The sequence below is a fragment of the Cynocephalus volans genome, chromosome 5 (genome assembly GCF_027409185.1).
Source record: "Cynocephalus volans isolate mCynVol1 chromosome 5, mCynVol1.pri, whole genome shotgun sequence".
Lineage (NCBI taxonomy): Eukaryota > Metazoa > Chordata > Mammalia > Dermoptera > Cynocephalidae > Cynocephalus > Cynocephalus volans.
The window spans coordinates 30,530,665-30,552,993 of record NC_084464.1 but is presented as its reverse complement, the minus strand read 5'-3'; the positions used below and the strand labels follow the sequence as shown (position 1 = coordinate 30,552,993).

Genomic DNA, 22,329 nt, shown 5'->3' with positions numbered 1-22,329 from the left:
TCCTCTCAGCGGCGGCGCTCGCCCCGCCCGGCCCATTTCCGCCGCTGCGCAAACCCGGCGCCTGGGGAGCGGGGCGGGGTCTGTGCGCCCGGGGAGGGGGCGGGCCCGGGGGCGGGGCGCGGGGAACAGGCGGTGCCCCCGGAGCCCGCGGCGACGGCAGTGGCAGTGGCTGGCAACCCGCTGAAGGTGAGGTAGGCTCCCCGGAGCGCAGAGAGGGTACGGGGGAGACTTGGAACCATGCTAGAAGTATGTGAGCCTGTGATAGGATTCTCCGGAGTGGGGGGTCCTGACAAGCGTGGACAGTCCAGGAATTCGAGCCCTGAAGTGGGGTTCAAGGGGCAGAAGAGGGGAATGGGAATAACGAGGTCAAGCAATGAATGACCTTTCTGAGTCCATGATTTAAAGAGACCGCAAAGCATTGTTGTGTCTTAGTGATTTTTAAGAAAAGTGAAGTACTGCCAGAATAGTGAGTGATGCTCTCAGGACGGGGAAACGGGGGTGCTGTAAATATTCTCTCTCTTGCTCTGTGGTGGTGCATTTGTAAAAGATTCACTGAGCCATACTCTTAAGATTTGTGCAGCTTAGGAAAGTTACTCTTCAATTTAACGAAATTTAGAAAGAAAACTAAAGCAGGAACATTTTTTTCCAAAAGGTGAAGGAGACCAGAACAACCTGAGGACTTCATCGGCAATTTCTCTATGTAAGTAGGAATTATTTGTGAAATTTGCCTTTCCTGATGCTTGCAATGTGCACTTTTATTGTGTTATAAAAAGAAACTCTTGATTTCTCCAGAAATGAGGTGGACAAGTGGAGTACACGTTGAGAAGTTATTAGAACAGCTAAGTGATTAAATTACATTCATGATATTGTTATAGTTGAAGTTTATGTGAAGGGAAGAGAGTTATGCAATTTTAGGTTGCCCTGGCTCTATGATAAAGATTATGCTTCTCTTTTATTTTAAGTAGAGAACTGCTTTATGAAGCCTCTAGTTTATGTTCCAGAGTTTCTGGCTTAAAACGGGGATAGTAAAACTGTAACTCTTTTGCTTTTCTGTACCCACTATAATCAGATATTTTCCCTGACCTCTCAGAAAACTCTGAAAGTCACTTCCTGACATCATCAGGGCCTTGCAAAAGCCATTTGTTAGCAAATGTTTGCTGAGAAGTGAATTTATGTTCCTGTGTTTTCTCCCTAAATCCTAAACACACTGAGGCCAAATTTTGCAACAAAAGGGGAATTTTTCCTGAAATTCCCACTTTTGACACGATGTTTGCTATTTCATGGATAAATCATTAAATTAGACCCGCGAATAATAACGTACCAAACTAAACCAGTTTCACTAATGATTAAAGGGAATGTTAGAATTAGGATGTTATTTTGTCCTTAATATTGCAAAGTTGACATTGAAAGGACAGGCATTTTCCTCATACATTCAGATGGATCAGAAGTTATGTTTGCATGTCCTTTTTTCTCAATTCGCTTTATGTGCATTTTCCCATGCAAAAAAAAAAAAAATCTATAAGAAAATTATCTGAAAATACAAATTTATGGAATAAAGATATAATATTGACCAATGCACCTACTTTTGCTCTGACCTGAAACTCCCCCAAAACAATAACAGGACTTTCTAAAAAGCCATAGACCACTAAGATACAGAGGACAGGAGAGGAGATAAAAGCAATACAATTTCAGTATATAGAAGGCAGATAGAGGAAGTGGGAAAGGATTTTGCTGATTCAAGAAAGCTGAATTCTAAACCAGCAATGAGGAAAGCCATTGAGCAATCCTATTACAGAATCCTCAAATGCTCGGGATTAGCAGCAACAGGTACCTTCCCAAAATGCATGGGTGTGGTTGAAACGAGGATTGCTTGAAATTCTGGTTCAGAAAAGCTAAATCCACAAATCCCTTTCTCAACTTTTTTGCAAGCTGATGTCTGCCCCTTGTTACACCAGCAGACTTTTGGGGGTTTATTCCCCGGAGAAGGTAAAACAAAGATTATCTAGATTGGGAAGATACAGTACACAGTATGGACAGAAGTAACATACTGAAAATATGGAGATTAATTGAACACAGGCACCACACACACACCCACACACTTCTATCCTTTTCTTATGTTGGTATAGAACAGTGGCCCCAAAGACTTAATCCTTATAACAGAAATTGGAAGAACTGTCTATGGAATGTCTGACCAGCCCAAAGAAAATAAAGCTAATAACATCTGGGTTTCCAAATGAAATCCATTCACATCATCCTACAGTGACACTTATAGACAATGAGCTTCACCCACATTCTTAAACTTCTAATCAGCTTTTTGATACCTACTCTTAAATATGAGCAATTGATAGGAATTGCTAGGCAGTTGAGGAAAGTCTCTAATTTTAAAGATAGAGGCCAAAACAAACCAACAGAAAAAGCAACTTGTAAGTAACAGGCTATGCAGATAAATTAGAGAAAATAACATATCCATGAAATAAGTACAGAATAACATAAAAAGAGAACATCACAGAACAAAAAGGAGCTCGTGAAAATTAGAGACTTGATAACAGAAAAGAAAAACTGAACAGAAAGGTAGAAAGATAAAAACTAAGGCAATCTGATATAGTTTGGATATGTTTGTTTCCCCCAAAGCTCATGTTGAAATCTGATTCCCAAATGTGGCAGAGTTGGGAGGTAGAACCTTTAAGACATGGGGCATAGTAGAAGGTGTTTGGATCATGGGCTGCATCCCTTAAGGATAGATTAATGCCCTGGAGGGTGGAGAGTGAGTGAGTTCTTGCTCTATTGGTTTCTGTGAGAGGGTTGTTGAAAGGAGTCTGGCCCTGTCTTTCCTCCCCGCTTCCTCTCTCTTGCTTCCTCTCTGGCCACCCTGTGATCTCTTTGCACCCACCAGCTGCTTTTCAGCTTCTGCTGTGAGTGGAAGCAGCCTGAGGCTCATACCAGTTGCAGCTGCCCCAGAACTGTGAGCCAAGTAAACTTCTTTTCTTTTTAAATTACCCAGTCTCAGATATTCTGCTATAAGAACACAAAAACGTACTAATACAGAAAATGGGTACTGAGGAGTGGGGTGTTACTACACAGATACCTGAAAATGTAGAGGCAGCTTTGGAACTGGGCAGAGGTTGGAAGAGTTTGGAGGAGCAGGCTAGAAAAAGATGATTGCAGTGAACAGAGCATTAAGGGTGATTCTGGTGGGGGTGTTGAAGATAAGGCAGAACCTCTTAGAGATTAGTTAAGTGGTGGTGACCAGGCTGTGGATAGAAATAGGAAGAGTACAGGCCATTCTGATGAGGTCTCAGATGGAACTGAGGAACTTACTAGAAACTGGGACAGAGGTCACCTTTGTTACATAGTACTCAGCTGCATTGTGTCCATGCCCAAGGGCTACAGAAGGTGAAACTTAAGGGGATGAACTGGAATATTTGGTGGGAGAAATTTTTATGCAAAATATTGAAGGTGTTGCTTTTAAGTGAACATAGTAAAATGAGTGAAGACAGGAATGACCTAAAGATGGAATTTATAGTTAAAAGGGAAGCAGAACTTGAAGATTTGGAAGATCCACAGCCTGGCTGTGTGGTTGAGAATGAAAGCATTTTCTGGAGAATAATTCAAGGGTGCGGTAGAGGGAGTGGTTGCTAAAGACATTGGTGTGACTAGAAAGCAGCAAGGTGCTAACAGCAAAGACAGTGGCAGAATAGCCCCTAAGGCATTTCAAAGATCTTCCAGGCCACCCCTTCCATCACAGGCCCAGAGGTCTTTGGGGACAGATTCAGCCAGTGGCAGCTGCCCTGCGCCTGCCTTGGGATGCTGCTCCCCACTACAGGGAGCCTAGTGGAAGGGAGTTTGAGTAGTGGGGGTAGATCCATCATGAATAGGTTAATGCCTCCCATACGCCCTTTCTCAGGAATCCACTGGAATTTGTACTTTACCGATATAAGGGTGGTGAACAAAGCAAAAAAAAAAAAAAAAAAAAAACCACCATGGGAAAAAGGAAATAGGAGGTTCAGCAAATGACAAGAAAGAAAACTCCAGGATGATGATCAAGAGAGATCCCAGAATGCTAGTTGTGTACCAGTAGAGAGCAACCAGGTAAGAAGTCTCCAAGAGAGCCTTCTCCAAAAAGATGATACTGATAGGATATCTGATGATTAAAGAGATTGAGGGTATATAGAGAGGAGATAGGGACAATGGGCAGAGCTTAGAGTTGATTTAGTAACAAGTACATAGAAATTCCATAAATAAGAAAGCGAGACAGTAATTAACTACAGAATTAAAAAGTTGTATAGAAAATGAAAAGTAATCATGAATACTATGTGGCTTAGCTGCCAGTAGTATTTACTTAGTCATAATAATTTGCACCCCAAATATTTAATCCAAAGTATGCTACGACTGTATTGGAAAGATGTCGTGTGTGTGTTGCAAAGTTAAAAGAGAGCTAAATGCTTAAATTGTAGATACTACCTAGAAATGAGAAATCAAGAAGATACAAAACAAGCATTCTAATTTGAGATATAGAGGTGGATTTCTAGACTCAGCTAAAAGAGTTAAAGATGTTTGCCTGTCTCATTGGCAATGAGCACTGCTCTGAGTTCAAATAAGTTCAGTGAATTCAAATCTGTTGAACTCTTTATTTTTTTATTTTTTTGTCTTTTTCGTGACCGGCACTCAGCCAGTGAGTGCACTGGCCATTCCTATATAGGATCCGAACCCGCGGCGGGAGCGTCACTGCGCTCCCAGCACCGCACTCTCCCGAGTGCGCCATGGGCTCAGCCCTGTTGAACTCTTTAAACTGTATTACGAGGGTACTTCAAAAAGTTATGGAAAAATAGAATTAAAAAGATAATATGAATCTTTCCATGAACCTTTTGAAGTCCCCTCATTTTATAACATTGATAGAAGTAAATATTGAAATAAATTTTCAAAATTAGAGTGTAAGATGCTAAAAAAAATTCAAAGCTTACAAAAGTTATAAACTCTGAAATGCTGTTTAATTTTGTCCCCTCCCGTTTTTTAACTTAATTACTTTACCTTTTTACTTTAATGTTACAATATAATTTAATTTATTTAAACATCTTTCCTAATGTATAATAAGAGGTATGCCTCTACCACCAGACTCGAATTCAAACGTTATTTTTTGTATGGTTTTTATTTGGATGTTGAAATATTTTTTCAAAATCATACTGCTAAGGATCGTTGGTTTTCATTTAGTTCATTGATGGAGTTTGGATGTGTTGTCCCCTCCAAACCTCATGTGGAAATTTGATCCCCAGTGTGGCAGTGTTGGAAACTGATTGAGTCATCGGGGAGGATCCCTCATGAATGGATTAATGCTCTCCCTGGGGGAGGGGGATTAATGAGTGAGTTCTTGCTCTATTAGTTCCTGCGAGAGCTCGTTGCTTAAAAAAAACCCTGGCACCTTCTCTCTCTCTCTTGCTTCTTCTCGTCATGTGATCTGCTTGTACCCGCTGGCTCCCTGCCACTTTCCACCGTGAATAGAAGCAGCCTGAGGCACATGCCAGCTGCAGCTATCCCAGAATCGTAAGCCAAATAAACCACTTTCTTTATAAATTACCCAGTCTCAGGTATTTCTGTTATAGCAACACAAAATGGACTAAAACATTCATCAATAGAATTATAATGCCCTTAAATAACAACATTGCAAATATTTTCCATTTAGGCATTGGAGACATCTACTTGTGAGACAAAGGGGTCTACAAAACTATGAATGATACAAGAACTCTACTTGATATTGAAGAGTGCCCTGATACTGAGGTACAGAAAAACCAAGCACTAACTCTGGAAGAATGGCAAGACAAGTGGGTGAACCACAAAATTGGATTTCATAAGGAGCAAGGACATCCGTAAGAAATGTTTGATATATATCAGAGAAATGACTTCTGAGAACCTGACTTTCAAATAGATATAGTAATATAGAGACACATTATTTGACTGATTTTTACATGCATGTTTTTATTTTTTCATATTTTCACATCTCTGAAATCAGAATGCACCTATGGCATGTCATAGTTTAATTGGCAGTGTTTTCTCTTCCCACAGTATATAAATAATGGTGTTAATTGCAATTGAAGGCATCTTAGATGTATGAAGTATGTCTTTTTTTAATCTCCTGCAGCATCTGTGTATGGTCATGAGTGTTTATTCGTACAGCAGATGCTCAAGCAACACTTACGCTTACATCTCTTTATACTGAAAAGTGGTGGTGTTCTCACTTTGTTTTCCAGTAGCATGTGTTCAGGTGTCAAAGCATTACCTATATGGTGGAAGAAGAGAAGTTGAGAGAATTTAGTAAGTGAGCTAGGATGGTGAGCAATGTATTAGTAGTAGTAGTCTTCAAAGCAGCAGCAATAAATCATGGGGCCATTACTGGGTAAAATGGTCATTATAGACATTCCTTGTTCTAGGCAGCCACCCAAACTTCCTCGGAAATGACATCATCATCATCATTATTATCATCATCACATTTGCACACTGAGTGGCAGTTGGGACATCATCCTAGAAACACTGTATGAGTTACCTCCGTTGTGTGGATGGCCTGAGAAGAGCCACATCTCTAGAGAAGGAATTAATTACAAGAGTTAAATTTTTCAGAACTACTTCTGAGACCCAAGTACATGTCTTGAAAATTTGCCATAAAACAAATATTATAAATTCTTGGGTTCAGAGGCTCCCTTCCCCCCTGACCAAAAAAAAAAAAAAAAAAGTATATATTTGGAGAATTAATAACAAATTTACAAAACATATCAAGGAAAAAATAATTTTTCATTTTTAATTACTAATCAGGAATGCCCCAGGTGTAAGTTAGGTTTATTAGTAACTAGCTGTGTGACTGAGCAAGAGATTGTAATATTACCTACTTGCTAAGGTAGTTGGGAGTATTCAGTGAGATAATAAATGAAAAGTACTTAGTATCATACAGTTATACTCCTTTCCTCTGTGCATTGGGCTAAATAAAAAAAAAAACTTTTTTTTTTCTCCCCAGGCTATTAAAGAAGCATTTGGATACTTTTCTTAAAGGCGAGAGTGGACTGAGGGTATTTTTTCCTCTTTGTGGAAAAGCAGTTGAGATGAAATGGTATGAGTACGTAAGCACTAACACAGTCTCATCTCCATGAGGAATTCTTCGGGTGAATATTTAATAGGATGTAGGTTTAAAAATTCCATTCTTGGGCCGGCCCGTGGCTCACTCGGGAGAGTGCGGTGCTGATAACACCAAGGCCCCGGGTTCGGATCCCATATACAGATGGCCGGTTCGCTCACTGGCTGAGCGTGGTGCTGACAACACCAAGCCAAGGGTTAAGATCCCCTTACCGGTCATCTTTTAAAAAAAAAAAAAAAAAAAAATTCCATTCTCAGGAAATGCACAGGGATTCTTTAACTTTAGTAGACTATTAGTGATCGGTACACAGTTGGAGATAATATTCTCGAAGAAATAGATGTGACATAGTCTTTCCGTATTTAGTTTTAAAGAAAAAATTCATTTGGAACCAATGGGGGAGAAAAACCAGGCTTTCCTCTTACATCTCCTGGATCTTTGCACGTGGTTTAGTTTTTGTAGGTGGCTGAAGAATTTAGCTAAGTTAATTTTAAATCTTTGAAATGAGGGCGGACAGAAAAATCCAAAATGAATTACAACATTTTACAGGACAGTGTTTATAGTCCACAGTTCAGTTCAACTCTCCCCTCCCGCTATGGGCACATAGGAGTTTTTGTTATCATGAGTGACTGTTGTAAAACCAATGATGAAGAAGGTATCCCTTGTGAGTAATTCTCTGTGAAGAGAATTCACATTAATTAACAAGCCACTGTTATTTTGGTTAGCCTAAAGTCACACATCTCAAAATCATTCTCTATACAGAGCTCTGTTGTAATGATAATGTACAGACTCAATCATACCTGGCAAGACATGAATTCATTTATAAGTTTGAATCTTGAGAACTTTGATCATTAAGCAGAAAAGTAAAAAGGATGCGTGAAAAAGGTTATTATATGTGAAATATAGTAACTTAAAAATGCCCTGTTCCCTATGTAAATATTGATGACTGACCCACAGAGCATACATATGGAGTTGATTCTCAAGCAGAGGTGGTGGAAATTTTGCAACCAGCCCACACTCTGTGAACTTGTAGTTGAGAGTGTTTGTTAAATGGCTGCTATGGTTTAAGATTCAAATGTGGCCATGAAATTGAGAAGTTTTAAACTGTACTATTAAACCTCTATCTTACCCAACTCATTAAACCAGAAGAGAGAGTTACTTTGGAAACTACCTACAAGAGAAATATTAACTCCGTAAGTGGATTGTCTTACAGTGCTGTCATAAATATAGCTCTATGAAAGGTTTTGAGGCAACATTAGGAAAACAATAGGATGAAATAGCCAGTTAAAAGTGATTGTTGAGCATTTTGGATCTAAAATCATTCATAATAAAAATATCAGAACTGAGCTATGTAATTGCATGTTAAGTTATTAGAAGATTTTCATGTTTGTAACTAATCTTTATATTGAGATCTATGCAGACATCAGGTTTGAATAGATAAACTGACCATGAACTAACCTCAAATAGCGTTAAAATGAAATGTTTGTTTTTATTGCCAGTCTATAGCAGGCTATGGTTCATTTTTCCCTGTGCGAATGGGAAATAAAAATAAATGCAGCCAATTTGAATAACTTTTTGTTTACATTTTGTAACTTCAAAAACTGTGTACAGAATAAAAAAATACTGCCTTTATGTTAGCTTCCAAATTTCCTAAGAAATATGAAAGACAAGTTATTAATATGTTTCATTTTAGAACCATAGACGTTCATGCTCTGCCCACGTTGCAAGTGTGTACTCTTGTGTAGATAATAGGTACAATCAGTCCTGCTTTACCTCTTGTTTTGAAAATTTGAATTTTGTTCTCACTTAACTGATATATTATGGAACAATCTGAGCATGAAGTGAATTTTGCATTGGCTTATGTGTGATTTTGTCTTCAAGAAACCTTAGGTGAAAACAGAAAACTATGCCCAGCTGAACTAAGCTGTGTATGAAAAGACAAAATGCACACGTACACATACTTCAAACCTCTCCCTGCTACTTCATTTTATTCCAGGTGCTATGAGCCTCTCCCACCCACAGCTGGTGTTTATAGCTTTCCGTTTGATTTTCAGTAACCTTCCTTCTACCATTTCACAGTAACTTACAAAATGCAGCCCATTCAACACCCAGTTTACTGAGTATTGGAACTTTAGGTCTTCTTCAGAGTAAAGAACCATTTTGCAGTACTTATCTATTTCTTAACCATTTCACATGTGTAAAACTGTTATTATTAGGTTCCTGGTTTTTCTCTCCTTCTTTTCCCACCGTTTTTGTTTTTAATGTGGCACTGACAAAGTTTTTTAATACACCCTAGCCCCCACTTTCTGCAACAGCCTTGTGATTTTTGTTGCATGATTTTGCATACTGCAGTGATTATAAGGAAAGCATATGTTATACTATAGCAGAACTATGGTTTTATTTAATTTGACATAAAATCATTATTTTGCTTAGGTATTTGTGCCATTAGTACCATTCCAACATCCCAAGACTGAATTCTCTAATTATAAAGCTTACCAGGAAAATATTAGTTATTTTCCAATGGTAATAAAATAAAATCTTAGATAGTTTTTATTGTAAATAAATTAAAATTACCAGATTATTATAGAAATGGATACTAATGTTCTAGAGCTTTGCGCTTCAATATGGTAGCTACTAGCCACATGTGGCTATTTAAATTTAAACTAAATAAAATTTAAAATTCAATTCCTTGGTCACACTAGCCACATCCCAAGAGCTCAATAGCTCATGTGGTTAATGGCTACTATATTGGACAGCACAAATATAGGCATTTCCATTATTGCAGAAAATTGTAATAGACAGCACTGATTTAGGGAAGTTGAAAAGCATTTCCTCTAGTCAAGTCCATTTGTGTTAAATCAATTCTTTAAGATGTAATTTTTTGAATTTTTAATTTTTTCCTAAGGTCATATAAATCAATATTTCAGAATTTCATATAAAACAAGTTTTAAGAATATATAGATCCACTTTCCTACATATTCTATGAAACCCCATGAACCTGGATTCATATAAATCCCTTAAAATTAAGGAAAATATATGTTTATTTGGGTATACACCTTTATTTAGTACTGAATTTAAAATAAAAATTTAAGTGTAAAAATATAATTTTATGCAGGTTTGCAGACCTAGGACACAGTGTAGTTGGTGTGGAAATCAGTGAACTTGGGATACGGGAATTTTTCATGGAGCAGAATCTTTCTTACTCAGAAGAACCAATCACTGGAATTCCTGGTGCCAAAGTATTTAAGGTTCGTTTTGGTTTTGGTAAATAATTGTTTCCACACCCCCACAAAAAAGGTTTTCCTCTGCATATGTGAATGAAGACACTATACAAATGTCAGATGGCTGCTCGCTATCACAGATTTACCTGGACATTAGATAATGTAAGGAGCTAGGGCTTTAAAATATAGAGGATAAATGATAGCTAGCTAAATAGATACATATAGATATACATATACTGTATGTAAAAGCTGAGGTCAAACCCTCTTTGTTCTCCTGTTTTTAGTTTTTAGTTTTGTTTTGTTTTTATTAACAGGCATTTTCTGAGAACCTATTTTGTGCCAGTCCCTACGTAAGACACTGGAGAGATAAAGATAACACAGTCCCTACCCTAAGGAATAACTTAGCCTGGGAGAGAAGAGAAACAGGGACAAAGTTATCTGTAGTACATGGAGTGAAGCATAACGACATAGGGTATTATGAGAACAGACAGGAGAGTCACTGAGCCCACCCTGAGGGTGCTTCCTGCAGCACGGGGACAAAGAACAGGGGTGTAGGTCCATGGTCTCAGATGCCCCGGGAAGCTAGGACTTCATCCTGCACAGTAGGGTGTTATATAGGAGCAGGCACAACCAGATTTCCTTTTGAGATAAATCACCGTTAGGGCCTCATGGGAGGTAGTTTGAAGGAGAGAGACCGGACAGGAGATTGTGGACAGTGACCCAGGAGAGAGATCATGAAGGGCAGAGCAAAGAGTGTGACAGGGGCATATAGGGCACATAATGTGAACTAAGGCAATGTGTGATGTCAGACCAGCAGGATTACATGACTGACTAAGGACCAAGGGTGTGACAAGTTCATACTTCCATCTCAGGTGACTGGTCGGATGGTGGGGAATAAAGGAGAAGCAAGTCGAAGAGCAGAGAAAGTGAGTTTTGTTTTAGAGGTGATGAGCGTAAGGGACCTGTGGAATGGCAAGGGTTTTATGTCTCTGAAGCACAGGGTGGTGTTTGGGCTGGAAATGATAAATTTGAGAGTTGCCTTCAACTTATGACCAGAAGCATCCAGTGGAACTGCTTCACCACCAATGTACCAAAAAATAAATACCACACAAATGAGAACAAGCAGAGGCTGTTTGTTCAGAGGGAGTCAGCCACTTGGGTTTGGCAGAGACTCAAAGGCAGGCAGAGGTATGGGGAGCTGAATAGTGGAAAACAGCGAAGGCTGCAGGTGTAGGGGAGCCCAAGGGGGGCAGCTGGAAGTGGGGCATTCTATGTGGTTGGTTTAGGGAGCATATTTGGCTTTCTGTGGCTGGCCCTGAGTTAGAAGGGGGTAGTGGTAAAAATTTGGGAAGCTGGTGGTCACTGACCAAATCGCTGCAGAGGTTGTGGTTTGGCTCTCCAGGCTGGTTGCTGCAGAGGTTGTGGGTCAGAGTTCTTTTGTCATATATGGTCTGTGCATCGTCCATATGTGCATGTAGTCTCTCACAAAGTACTCTTTTCTAAATACTGAAATTAATTGCTCAGATCAGTAGGAGGTTTGATAGTACTTTATTTTACAGCTTCCTCCCACCCCATTCTCAAATCATCTAAGAATTCCAGGAGTTTACTGAGTCCAAAGAGGCTAGTCCTGCTTTCCACCCTCCTCTGGAACGTTGGTTCCCAGCCCTGGCTGCACATTTGAAATCATCTGTGGATCTTTAAAAAATTCCCGATGCTAAGGTCTTACCTCAGGCCATTAAATCAGAATCTTTTAGGGGTGAAGCCAAGCATCAGTGCCACTTAAAGCTGCCCAGCAATTTCAGTCTGCAGCCTGATTTGAGATCTGCTGGCTGTTCTCCCTGCCTGCAAGCCCACTTATCTCTGGGCTGACCCCCACAGGGCTTCTGGGCTGGTCTTCACAGACCCTCCCTCTTCTACTTGTAAACCTGTGTATACGCCACATCTCAGAATAAAATTCAGCCTGTCCTGATGCAGCTATCCTACTCTGCCCTTCATCCCTACCCCCAGCTCCCAGACTTCTCAAATTGTGTCATGTTACTCCCCCTAGTGTATACCCCCAGTCCACCCCCTGTAATGTCAGCAGGTACACCGATGCACCCTTTCGGAAGCCATTTCTTGTTCAGCCTTCCCCAAGGCTCCCAGACAGTCCCCTGCTCTGTGTTGTGTGTTGCAATAGTTCTTGGGCACACAGCCATCACAGTACGGGCCATTCCATGTTATAATATTTCTCTGTGCCCATGCCTCTCTGCTCCAGGCTGTCCTCAGTGCGATCGGAGACTGTTTCAAATGCACACCCACTGTCTAGAACTCAGGGTAGTTCTATCCACTAGGTGCTCAGTAAATAAATGCTCATCAGCTGAATGAATGAGCAAAAAGCAGGGAGTAGTACAACTGCTCTTTTCCTGAATAATTGAAAATATCTGACCATTGCATATCAGCCTGCTGGGTAACTGATTGACCTGTGGATTTATCTTTAGCAGCATCAGAATATCAGTACTCTGCTCAAGTAAACAATGCTAGAATTTTAACAAGCTCTGAAACAAAGTATATCTAACTGATCTTCAGAGTTACCCTCTCTGTGATTTTCATCTTCCAATTGACCAAAAAGAACCCCACACTGGTTTTAGAAGAAAAAAATGAGGTGCCATTAAAGTGCCATTAAATTGTTTACTTTAATTATTTCTCATAAGCATTCTCTTTCTACCACTTTTGGTTTGCTTGGGCCCTCCTTTCTTGCCTTAACCATTCAAGTATCTCCTAATTAAGTGCAAAAAATTTTTTTTTCATTGTGTCATTACAGAGTCATTCGGGGAATATTTCATTGTACTGTTGCAGCATTTTTGATCTTCCCAGGTAGGAGTGAATACTGCATCTGAACCTTTAAAAACTTCAGTGCTTGCGAGGCAGTGCCGGCATGGGGGTAGGGGTCTTTTCATCACTCGCATCCACTTGTGTAGCATCCATAAAGCACTGATATGGGTCTCTGTTCTGCAGTTATTTTCATCACAGCCTAGATGTCTGTACACTTAATATGTTTGTCCTTAAATAGCTCCCAAACTATGGAAAACAGTATTATGACCCTAGGCAGGTAGGGGAAAGGAGAGAAGAATAAGACAGTATCTTCCACCTTGCACCTGGGCCTGTAAAAGAAATGAATTGCAAGGTGCAAGGGAGGCGGGATCCCACCTCCTGAAAGTCCCTGATAACCTGAGCCAGGAGCTAGGAGCAGAGTTGTCACACACTGTCTTTTGTTCCCCCTTTTTGCTCCCAAGTCAAAACAGAATGAGGAGACTGCTGCCACAGGCTCCTAAAACTATTAGGAGATGGACAGTTCCCCACACCCAGGCCAACATATCCCTGTAGACTCCATGAGGAAAAGCAGACATGAGATCCCAATTTCTTGATGATTGAAGTACTAACATGCACCATGAGGAACACTGTCATGTTAAAGATTTGAATTTTCTTACCTAAAATGTTGCATTTTTTTTTTTTTTCTCTCTTTCTGGTAGAACAAATATTGGCAAATTTGACAGGATTTGGGACAGAGGAGCATTAGTTGCTGTTAATCCAAGGGACCGCAAATGGTAAGTAATATGGTTTTTAAATTATGTTGGTTTTTCCTTTTTTATTTCTTTTTTTTAAGCCTTCTTTTCTTGGTATACTGTACTTTTTCTGGGTTCCAGGAAATTAGCTAGACTTTCAACAACTTGAGATAGCTTATTGTATTTAGAATTAAAAGACTTAAATTCAATACCAGCTTTGTCTAAAAATTTGGCTATAGGGACCTGAGTACAAGACGTGTGGCTCTGACACTTCCAAGCTGTGTTGTCTTGGTCAAAGTACCCAACTTCTTTTTTTTTTTTTTTTTTGGTCTTTTTCATGACCAGCACTCAGCCAGTGAGTGCACTGGCCATTCCCATATAGGATCCGAACCCGCGGCGGGAGCGTCGCCACGCTCCCAGTGCTGCACTCTCCTGAGTGCGCCATGGGCTCGGCCCAACTTCTGAAAGCCTCAGTCATTCCTCCGCAAAACTGGAATATTTCTTTTTTTTTTTTTTTTTTAAAGGTGACCGGTAAGGGGATCTCAACCCTTGGCTTGGTGTTGTCAGCATCACGCTCAGCCAGTGAGCAAACCGGCCATCCCTATATAGGATCCGAACCCGTGGCCTTGGTGTTATCAGCACCGCACTCTACCGAGTGAGCCACGGGCCGGCCCTAAAACTGGAATATTTCTACTAACACCCTCATCACCACCTCCACCGATGTTCCTGGGTAACACTTGCTGGATGCTTGGCATGTGCCAGGCATTGTTTGAAATACTTTACATGGATTAATACTTTTAATTCACAGAACAATCCTGCAAGGTATATGCTAGCATTATTCCATTATACAGATGAGGAAACTAAGGTCAAAGAGATTAAGTTATGTGTCCAAAGTAGGCAGCCAGTATGTGACAGAGTTGAGATTCACATGCCTGAAAGTCATCATTCCCTAAGGGACTGACCATCCTCAGCCTTTTGCTTTTCTATCTTATATTCAATCCTTTAATGATCAATTCTCTTGTTACTTTCACTCAGTAATTCAACAAATAGGCGTATTTTTTAAGTTCCTACTATGTTCTAAATATGTGCGTGTGTGTATATATATTTTTAAATATATATACACATATATGCACCAGAGGTTGGGGAAATAACTAAACAAATTGTACGTAATATTTGTCCCTATGATTTTTATATTGTCAGCTCTGTTCTTTCTCCCACACATCCACATCACATTTCCAGTGTCTACTTTGCATTTCCCATGTGAAATCAGTGTCCTTTATCAAAGTATCACCTGAGAACTCTTTGTCTCCATAAAGCACCACATTTGTATACTAAACTCAGTTCTGCTAAATGTTTAAATTTGTAGGTGTTTCCCACTCCCTGAGGCTGTTCATCTTTGCTATGAGGTTAGTCCCTCTGGGGACTTTGGTGTACATGGTAAAGTCCACAAGGCAGTGGAGAGCAAACTGGAAGTCCCCAAGCACAGACCAAAGGCAGACCACATACACTGTGTATAGTTAGTTCCCTAACATCTAGCATAGTATATACTTAGCACACAGTAGGAGCTTCATAAGTAGTTCTTGAATGAATGAATGAAAGCAAACTGGATTTAAACCAAAGAAAATACACTGTTTCCTACCAACCAACACCACCTCATCTGTCCTTAGATAAAGGCCATCCAAGTAGATTCTGAGCTGTTTCATTCACAGTGTGTGTGTGTGTGTGTGTGTGTGTGTGTGTGTGTGTGTGTGTGTGTGTGTGTGTGTGTGTGTGTGTGTGTGTGTGTGTGTGTGTGTGTGTGTGTGTGTGTGTGTGTGTGTGTGTGTGTGTGTGTGTGTGTGTGTGTGTGTGTGTGTGTGTGTGTGTGTGTGTGTGTGTGTGTGTGGTGTCACAGCCCCAAGCACACCTGAGAACATGTTGGCCTTTGTTACCAGGATAACTACTTACTTTGAAGCAACAAAAAGATATGTTCTCACTGATCTTATTATGTCAGTATTTCATCTCAGTACTATTGTGAGTACTGGGTGTCTTTCTGCTTAGATTGCACATTGTCAAGTACTGATGTGTTTTCTGCTGTGACTCTTGAGCCTCTTGCCTAACAGAAATCAGAGGGGCACACCTCTCTCATTTTTCTGAATGTTTTGAGATTGAGAGAGAAAGTTCACATTCCAAGAAGAGTGAAGTTTGTCAGTCCTAGGAAATGCTGACAAACTAGTCTGACTGACCATCTTCATGGGGACAGCAGGTTTCTTCTTGCCTCTTCTTAAAAACAAGAATCAGAAAGTTAAGACGGAAAGGTTTCTGCTCAGAAATTTGCAAGGAAGAACGATCCACTGGAGCCAGCTCTTTGGGGAGCTTCTGTCAAGGATGCAGAAGGGAATAATGGTAGCTAACCCTGAGCAATTATCATTTATGTATCAGGCAATGTTGTAAGCACTTTATATGTGTTAGCTCATTGAATTCTCACTGCAACTTGTGAGATAGTTACTAGTCTTAGCCCCATTTTACAGGTGAGGAACCTGAGGCACGCAGAAATTATGAATTTGTCAAGCTTACATGGCCAGTAAGCAGAGGAGCTGGGGTTTGAGCTCAGGCATCTCGGAGTCCACACTCCTAATGCCCACAGTGTACAGCCTCCCTGATTTCTCAGAGAACTCTGGACTCGGATCACAGTACAGCCAGGCTCTGTGGAAACTGGAGCGCCAAGAGCCAGGACCCCTCCCTCTGAGCAGGGAAGCCTGTCCGTCTCTGCCTGTCCCTCACCGCCTCTCCATCTCTCTGCATGTGTCCCCTCTGCCCTCCTACCTTGACCACTCAGCTTCCTCTGCTTCCTCCATTTCTATTCCCAAATATCTGACTTGCTCACAAGCCTCAGCTGCCTCAACTCCAGCCACCACTCAGCACAGAAGCCCCGGCCTTCAGTACAATGACTGCAGCAAACTGGCAGCCACTCTTTGGGTTTCTTAACTCAGTTTCCCAGTGTAGTCATCTGATTAGTCCATCTCATCACTCCATACCAGGCCCAGCCCTGGGTCCCATTAGGGCATGCCAGTCAGACATGGCTGGGAAGGAGTGTCACCTGCTCCCTGAGGCACCTACTGAGAAGGACAGTTCCAACAGCTCTCATGGTTTATGCCGCACTTCTAGAACTTGAATTTCATACTACCTTGACTTTTTGCCTGCTTGGTAGTCTTGTCTTTCTCCAGCTAAATAGAGGGAAGGGATTGTGGTTTAACTCTCTTCTATGTGCCACTGGAGAAGTCACAGTCACTCAGGATATTTGTTAAACTGCAGCATCCCAGGCCCCACAGCAAACCTACTAAATCAGTCTGTGGGGATGGAGCTCAAGCATCTTTTCCTCCAGCAAGTGCCCAGGTGATTTTGGTAGCCAGCCTGGTCTGGGAGCCACTGCCCTGAGCACACAGTAGCATGCAGTCCTTCAGGACGTTCGTGTCCAAGGTCAGCAGGCCCCGAGTACCACATCAGGCTGGAAGGAGTTTCTGCTGCCCTTACATGATGCCTTCTGGTCTGACCAGCTCTGAAAGCAGAACGCAATTTGATTGCCATTTTTACCGTTTCCCAGCTTAGGCAGCACGTATAACTGGCTGAACCCATTCTCGCTTTTAAAATGAGGATCAGGCTGGTCCAGAGGTGGTGAATTGATCACAACCAGCTACAGATTTCTTCGTTCCTTGTCTACTCCCACTGCTTCACTTGACTAGCCAAAAGGAAAAAGAAAAAATGAGAATCAACTTCATGTGGTTGTTGTAATGTCTTTTTTTTTTTTTTTTTTTCAATTTTTTTTTTTCTTTTTTTGGCGGTTGGCCAACACGGGAACCAAACCCTTGACTTTGGTGTTACAGGGTCATGCTCTGACCAACCAGCCCCGGTTGTAATGTCGATGAAAGTAAATGCTGGCTTCCTTCCCTGCCTCTTGTCCCCTCCAGCCTTCACCCATGTAGAAAAATGTAATGTATACCTTCTTGTGTTCTTTTCAGCTATGCAGATACAGTGTTGTCCCTGCTGAGAAAAGGGTTTCACTATCTCGTGTCTGTTGTTTCTTATGACCCAACTAAACATGCAGGTAAGATTTTTTATTCTTTTTCTAGTGGCCTACTTTCCTGATTTAATTCTAGGACATAGATAAGGATTATTTTCTTCTGATTTATCTCATAGGAAGCATACTGCTTGTATACATGTGTTGTATACATGAAGATAAGTCTTATTTTTCACTAATGGGAAGTGTAAACATTTTTTTCTCTTCCCACTCTGTACGAGTTTTTCTTATATTTTTTTTCCCATTTTGTTCAGCACTCATAGCTCAAACTATAGAAGAGGGGGTAAATAGAGGATCCTGACATCAAAGGGATATCAAAGAGCCCTTGATTAGGAAGAAGGAGAAATTTGATTACCCTGCTCTGGATATTGCAGATCCATTTCATCCATGGTGGTGGATGTGCTAGACAGATGCTGTGCATACACACCCAAATATACCCTCGTAGGGGGACGGGAGGAGAGGTGGAACATGGGGAGGTAGGAGTTGTGCAGGAAGAACCCTAACCTATTGCTTTGTTTTAATTTCTGAAATTTTATAATTTATCTATTGCATTCTTTGGGGGGGGGGGTGGCAGCTGGCCAGTATGGGGCTCTGAACACTCGACCTTGGTGTTACAACACTGTGCTCTAACCAACTGTGCTCAACCAACCAGCCTTTAATCACTCTGTTTTGAATTTGTGAAAGGGACGTTTTCTTCTGGACTCAATGCATTTGAACATTGATTGAAACTTAACCTTTGTCATGGCTAGATTTTATTTTCAAGAAGTAAAAACAAAATACATTGATTTTCAATTTAAGAATCCCCTTTCTGATTTTTAATTGAGCCTTTTTTAAAATGCCTTGTTTTATAAATATTTACATATGCTAGTGTTTTCTTTCTATTTGAATAAATCAGGTCTTAAAAACTCATTAAAAGATGAGACCTAGTGACCCTAATTAAGTCTGAGACAATCAGTTGGAAATAGAAATTAACAGAGGCAGAAGTTAGCTCTGCTAATCTGATTTAAATTCCATTCATGAACAGGAGGCCTAAGGAAGGCCTCTTTTTTTTTTTTTCCCCTGTGGGAAAAAAACACAGCAAGCTCTGTCTGGCAGTGAGGCTCAGAACACTTCTGCTCTCAGAAGGGGCAGAGCCTAAGGTTCCTTACAAAGTCAGTGTACCGCAGCAGAGCGGGAGGAGCATACAGAATGTGGGTGAGTGCAGGAGTCAATCAACAGTGGAAAATCAATACCCCAGAAGATGAAGGATACCCAAGAGGAATTTTCTAATGGATTCTACTCTGATTTCACCGTTCTGAAATCCCGTGGCTGGCTTGGCCATCTCTTCTAAGCTGGAGATAGGCAGGTAACATCGCCATCCTCTCAGGAAGCCAGTTTACTTCTTTGGTATGAGATTTGCAGACAGACAATTATAAGAACATGCCACATCTTCACCTATTTGGATAATTAAGTTGCATATAGAATAAGTATACCTAGGTCATCGGAAATAAGCTGAGAAATAGGCCCTGAGAGTTTATTTCTCCTTAGAATTAGGAGATCTATGGAAATTATTTTTCACATTTCTCTTTTACTTAGGCCCACCATTTTATGTTCCAGATGCTGAAATTAAAAGGTTGTTCGGTAAGTTACAGACTCATTCTATAACTTTTAAAATAAAGTCCACAGTTAACTGTTTTGAGCTGTTAGTAAACTATTAGTATCTAAATGTCTATACAATTTTGAATGTAGAGACCATTTTATTGAAGACTGTTTTATCCTAGAAAAGGAACCAATCTCTGTAATATGACTTTAGCTATATGCTTAGCGAGATTGCATATTTATTTTTGCTTTTGGGAGTTACAGGTGATAGTAACAATTCAGAGGTGAAAAAGTTTATCCTTAGCATTTCCCCATTTTCATTAAAAAGAAGAGAAAAATCTTCAGTACATATTGTTTTTAAAATCATTTGAAGGTCTTCCAGTCAAGATGGAGGAATAGACGGTCCCCAGCATCACTCTCTCCCACAAATCAACAAATTTATAACTATAAAAATGTAAACTCAGCCAAGCTTGGGGCCACTGGAGCTCAGAGGAAGAGGAGGAGAGACCTATGGAACTCATGAAGGTGGGCAAAACCATGAAGAGAGAAAGAAAAAACTGCTCTCAGCATTTTGGCCCACAGCTGCTTTAATGCTGGAGCGCATGGAGCAGGAGCCAGCAGAAGCCGCAGCTGTGCCCTTTAGATAGAATCATTTGGCAGCAGCAGGGAGAAGAGGACTTTGATGGCCCCCAGGACAGCAAGACCACTAACAGGGTTCCCGTGGACCCACGCAGGAGCAAGGAGCCAGAACAGCTGAAAAAGGGGAGCCACTTAGAGGCCGTTGAGTCATCACAAGGGACCGGCACACAGCCCATCCCATGGGAAGTGTTTGGAGCACAGGCAGTGGGGGAGACGGGCCCACCAGGAGAACACTGGGATACAGCAAGGACAGCCGATCCACCCCCCAGTCAGTACAGGACCACTCAGAGGAGACTGGTCAGGAATGCAGATTGCATGGGGTGCAGTTTGATGAAAAAACTCAGGACCAGATCAGAGTTTCTACACAACTCAGGTGCACCGAGTATCTGGAGAGACGGACGTACCTAAAGGTCAACCATTAAACCCTGAGCTGCACAAAAAGTCTTCCCTAGGGAAACAGCAGCAAAGCAGAAATTTAACTCAACCACATAGCTCAAGTACTGGTTCCCACAGGAAGTTCCCCTGGGTTAGAAGCAAGCAAAGGACAAAAACTTAGTTCCGGCCCAGGCACACCATGAATGCCTTGGGGCCCACGAGGGGACATGAGGCTTGGAGCCAGGGGCAGGACCCCCACCCACAACCACACACACTGCCAGCACCTTGGGGCCCCACCCAGGACCCCAAGGATTGACGCCAAGGACTGGACCCCACTCCCACATACAGGCATACCACCAATGCCCAGAGACCTTCCCAGGGACCCAGAGCTAACAACCAGGGACCAGACCCCCCTTCCACAACTAGGCATGCCGTAACAGTGCCTCAGGGACCACCCAGGGACCCAAGGCATGAAGAATGGGACTGGACCCTCCTCCCACAACCAGGCTCACCACACCAGCACCTCAGGGCCCACCAGGGGACCTGGGGCATGGAGAAGGGCACTGGACCCCCCTCCCACAACAAGGCTTACCACACCAGTGCCTCAGGGCCTGCGCTGGGACCTGGGGCATGGAGAAGGAGACTGAACCTGCCTCCCAAAACCAGGCACACTGTGCCAGTGCCTTAGGGCCCACTTGGGGACCTGGGGTATGGAGAAGGGGACCAGACCCCCCCCTCCCACAACCAGGCACCTTGTGCCAGCGTTTAGGGGCCCGCCTGTGGATCCAGGGTATGGAGCCAGGGACTGGACCCCCTCCCACAACCAGGCACCCTGTGCCAGCACCTTGAGGCCTACCCTGGAACCCAGGGAATGGAGAAGGGGACCAGACCCCCATCCAACAACCAGGCACACTGCTCCAGTGCCTCAGGGCCTGCCTAGGGACCCAGGGTAAGGAGCTGGGGACTGGACCCCCCTCCCACAACCAGGCACACTGTGCTAGCACCTCGGGACCCACTCAGGGACCTGAGGCATGGAACCAGGGATCAGACGCTCTCCACAACCAGGCACACTGCCAGCACCGCAGAGCAGGCTAAAAACATCTCCTCCATGTGGGTGGCCCACCACAGCCACCACGATAACCATGGCCGCCATGAAGGCGGCTAGATGCCAGCCATTGGAGTGAGATGACACAAGGAGAGTCACCAGCAGAGATAAAGAAAGGAGGATGTCTGTCTCCACAGAACCCATTTCATAGTAACGGAAGAAACATCTGGTCTGTGATAGTATTGGGGGACCTGATCACACCTGTCAGCATTGGACTGATCATCTAGGCAACAAATCAACAGAGTAACCATTATTCTTTCAGAAGGAGAGAAGAAATCTAGGGTGATTGGGGGGGAGGGGGGAGAGAAAGGGGGATGGGGAGGGATTGGACAAGGGGCATAAAGAATAATTACAATTTGTAACAAAGTATATATTAGTAATATTGATTTGATCAACATATCTCAATGTTGAACCCCAAAAATATGTATAATCAATTTTGATTCAATAAAAATAAAAAATAAAACAAAATAAAAATCATTTGAAGTATTTTTAGAAGAATCCCTGATGTCATTCTTCATAATGTTTTAACTTGTAACCTTTTCTTCTTGTTTCAGGTACAATATGCAATATTTATTGTCTTGAGAATGTTGATGCTTTTGAAGAACGACATAAAAGTTGGGGAATTGACTACTTTTTTGAGAAGTTATATCTCCTTACAGAAAAGTAAATGAGATGTCAATAAAATCAAGTAACATCAA

The 22,329-nt window shown here is 41.8% G+C and overlaps 1 protein-coding gene across 5 annotated transcripts; it reads left to right on the top strand.

Annotated features, from left to right (window-relative positions):
• The first annotated feature begins 102 nt into the window (after positions 1-102).
• On the top strand, positions 103-22,329 carry TPMT (thiopurine S-methyltransferase). Of its 5 annotated transcripts, none has more exons than XM_063096799.1 (10): positions 103-186; positions 653-700; positions 5,678-5,861; positions 7,001-7,099; positions 10,230-10,362; positions 13,136-13,188; positions 13,845-13,919; positions 17,876-17,961; positions 19,510-19,554; positions 22,186-22,329. In XM_063096799.1, the coding sequence occupies exons 3-10, from the start codon at positions 5,722-5,724 to the stop codon at positions 22,296-22,298; spliced, it is 744 nt and encodes a 247-aa protein (XP_062952869.1). In that variant the 5' UTR covers positions 103-186; positions 653-700; positions 5,678-5,721; the 3' UTR covers positions 22,299-22,329. The 5 variants fall into 5 exon arrangements, with proteins under 5 accessions (XP_062952869.1, XP_062952872.1, XP_062952873.1 ...); XM_063096802.1 differs by lacking the exon at positions 22,186-22,329 and adding an exon at positions 19,886-19,952; XM_063096801.1 differs by having other exon boundaries at positions 104-186; positions 7,001-7,093.

Bases quoted from the DNA above. Each gene is read 5' to 3' on its own strand.
- TPMT (XM_063096799.1), top strand. From the start codon at position 5,722: ATGAATGATACAAGAACTCTACTTGATATTGAAGAGTGCCCTGATACT. The intron at 7,100-10,229 runs GTACGTAAGCAC...AATTTTATGCAG, and splicing joins GTTGAGATGAAATGGTATGA to GTTTGCAGACCTAGGACACA. The intron at 19,555-22,185 runs GTAAGTTACAGA...TTCTTGTTTCAG, and splicing joins TGAAATTAAAAGGTTGTTCG to GTACAATATGCAATATTTAT.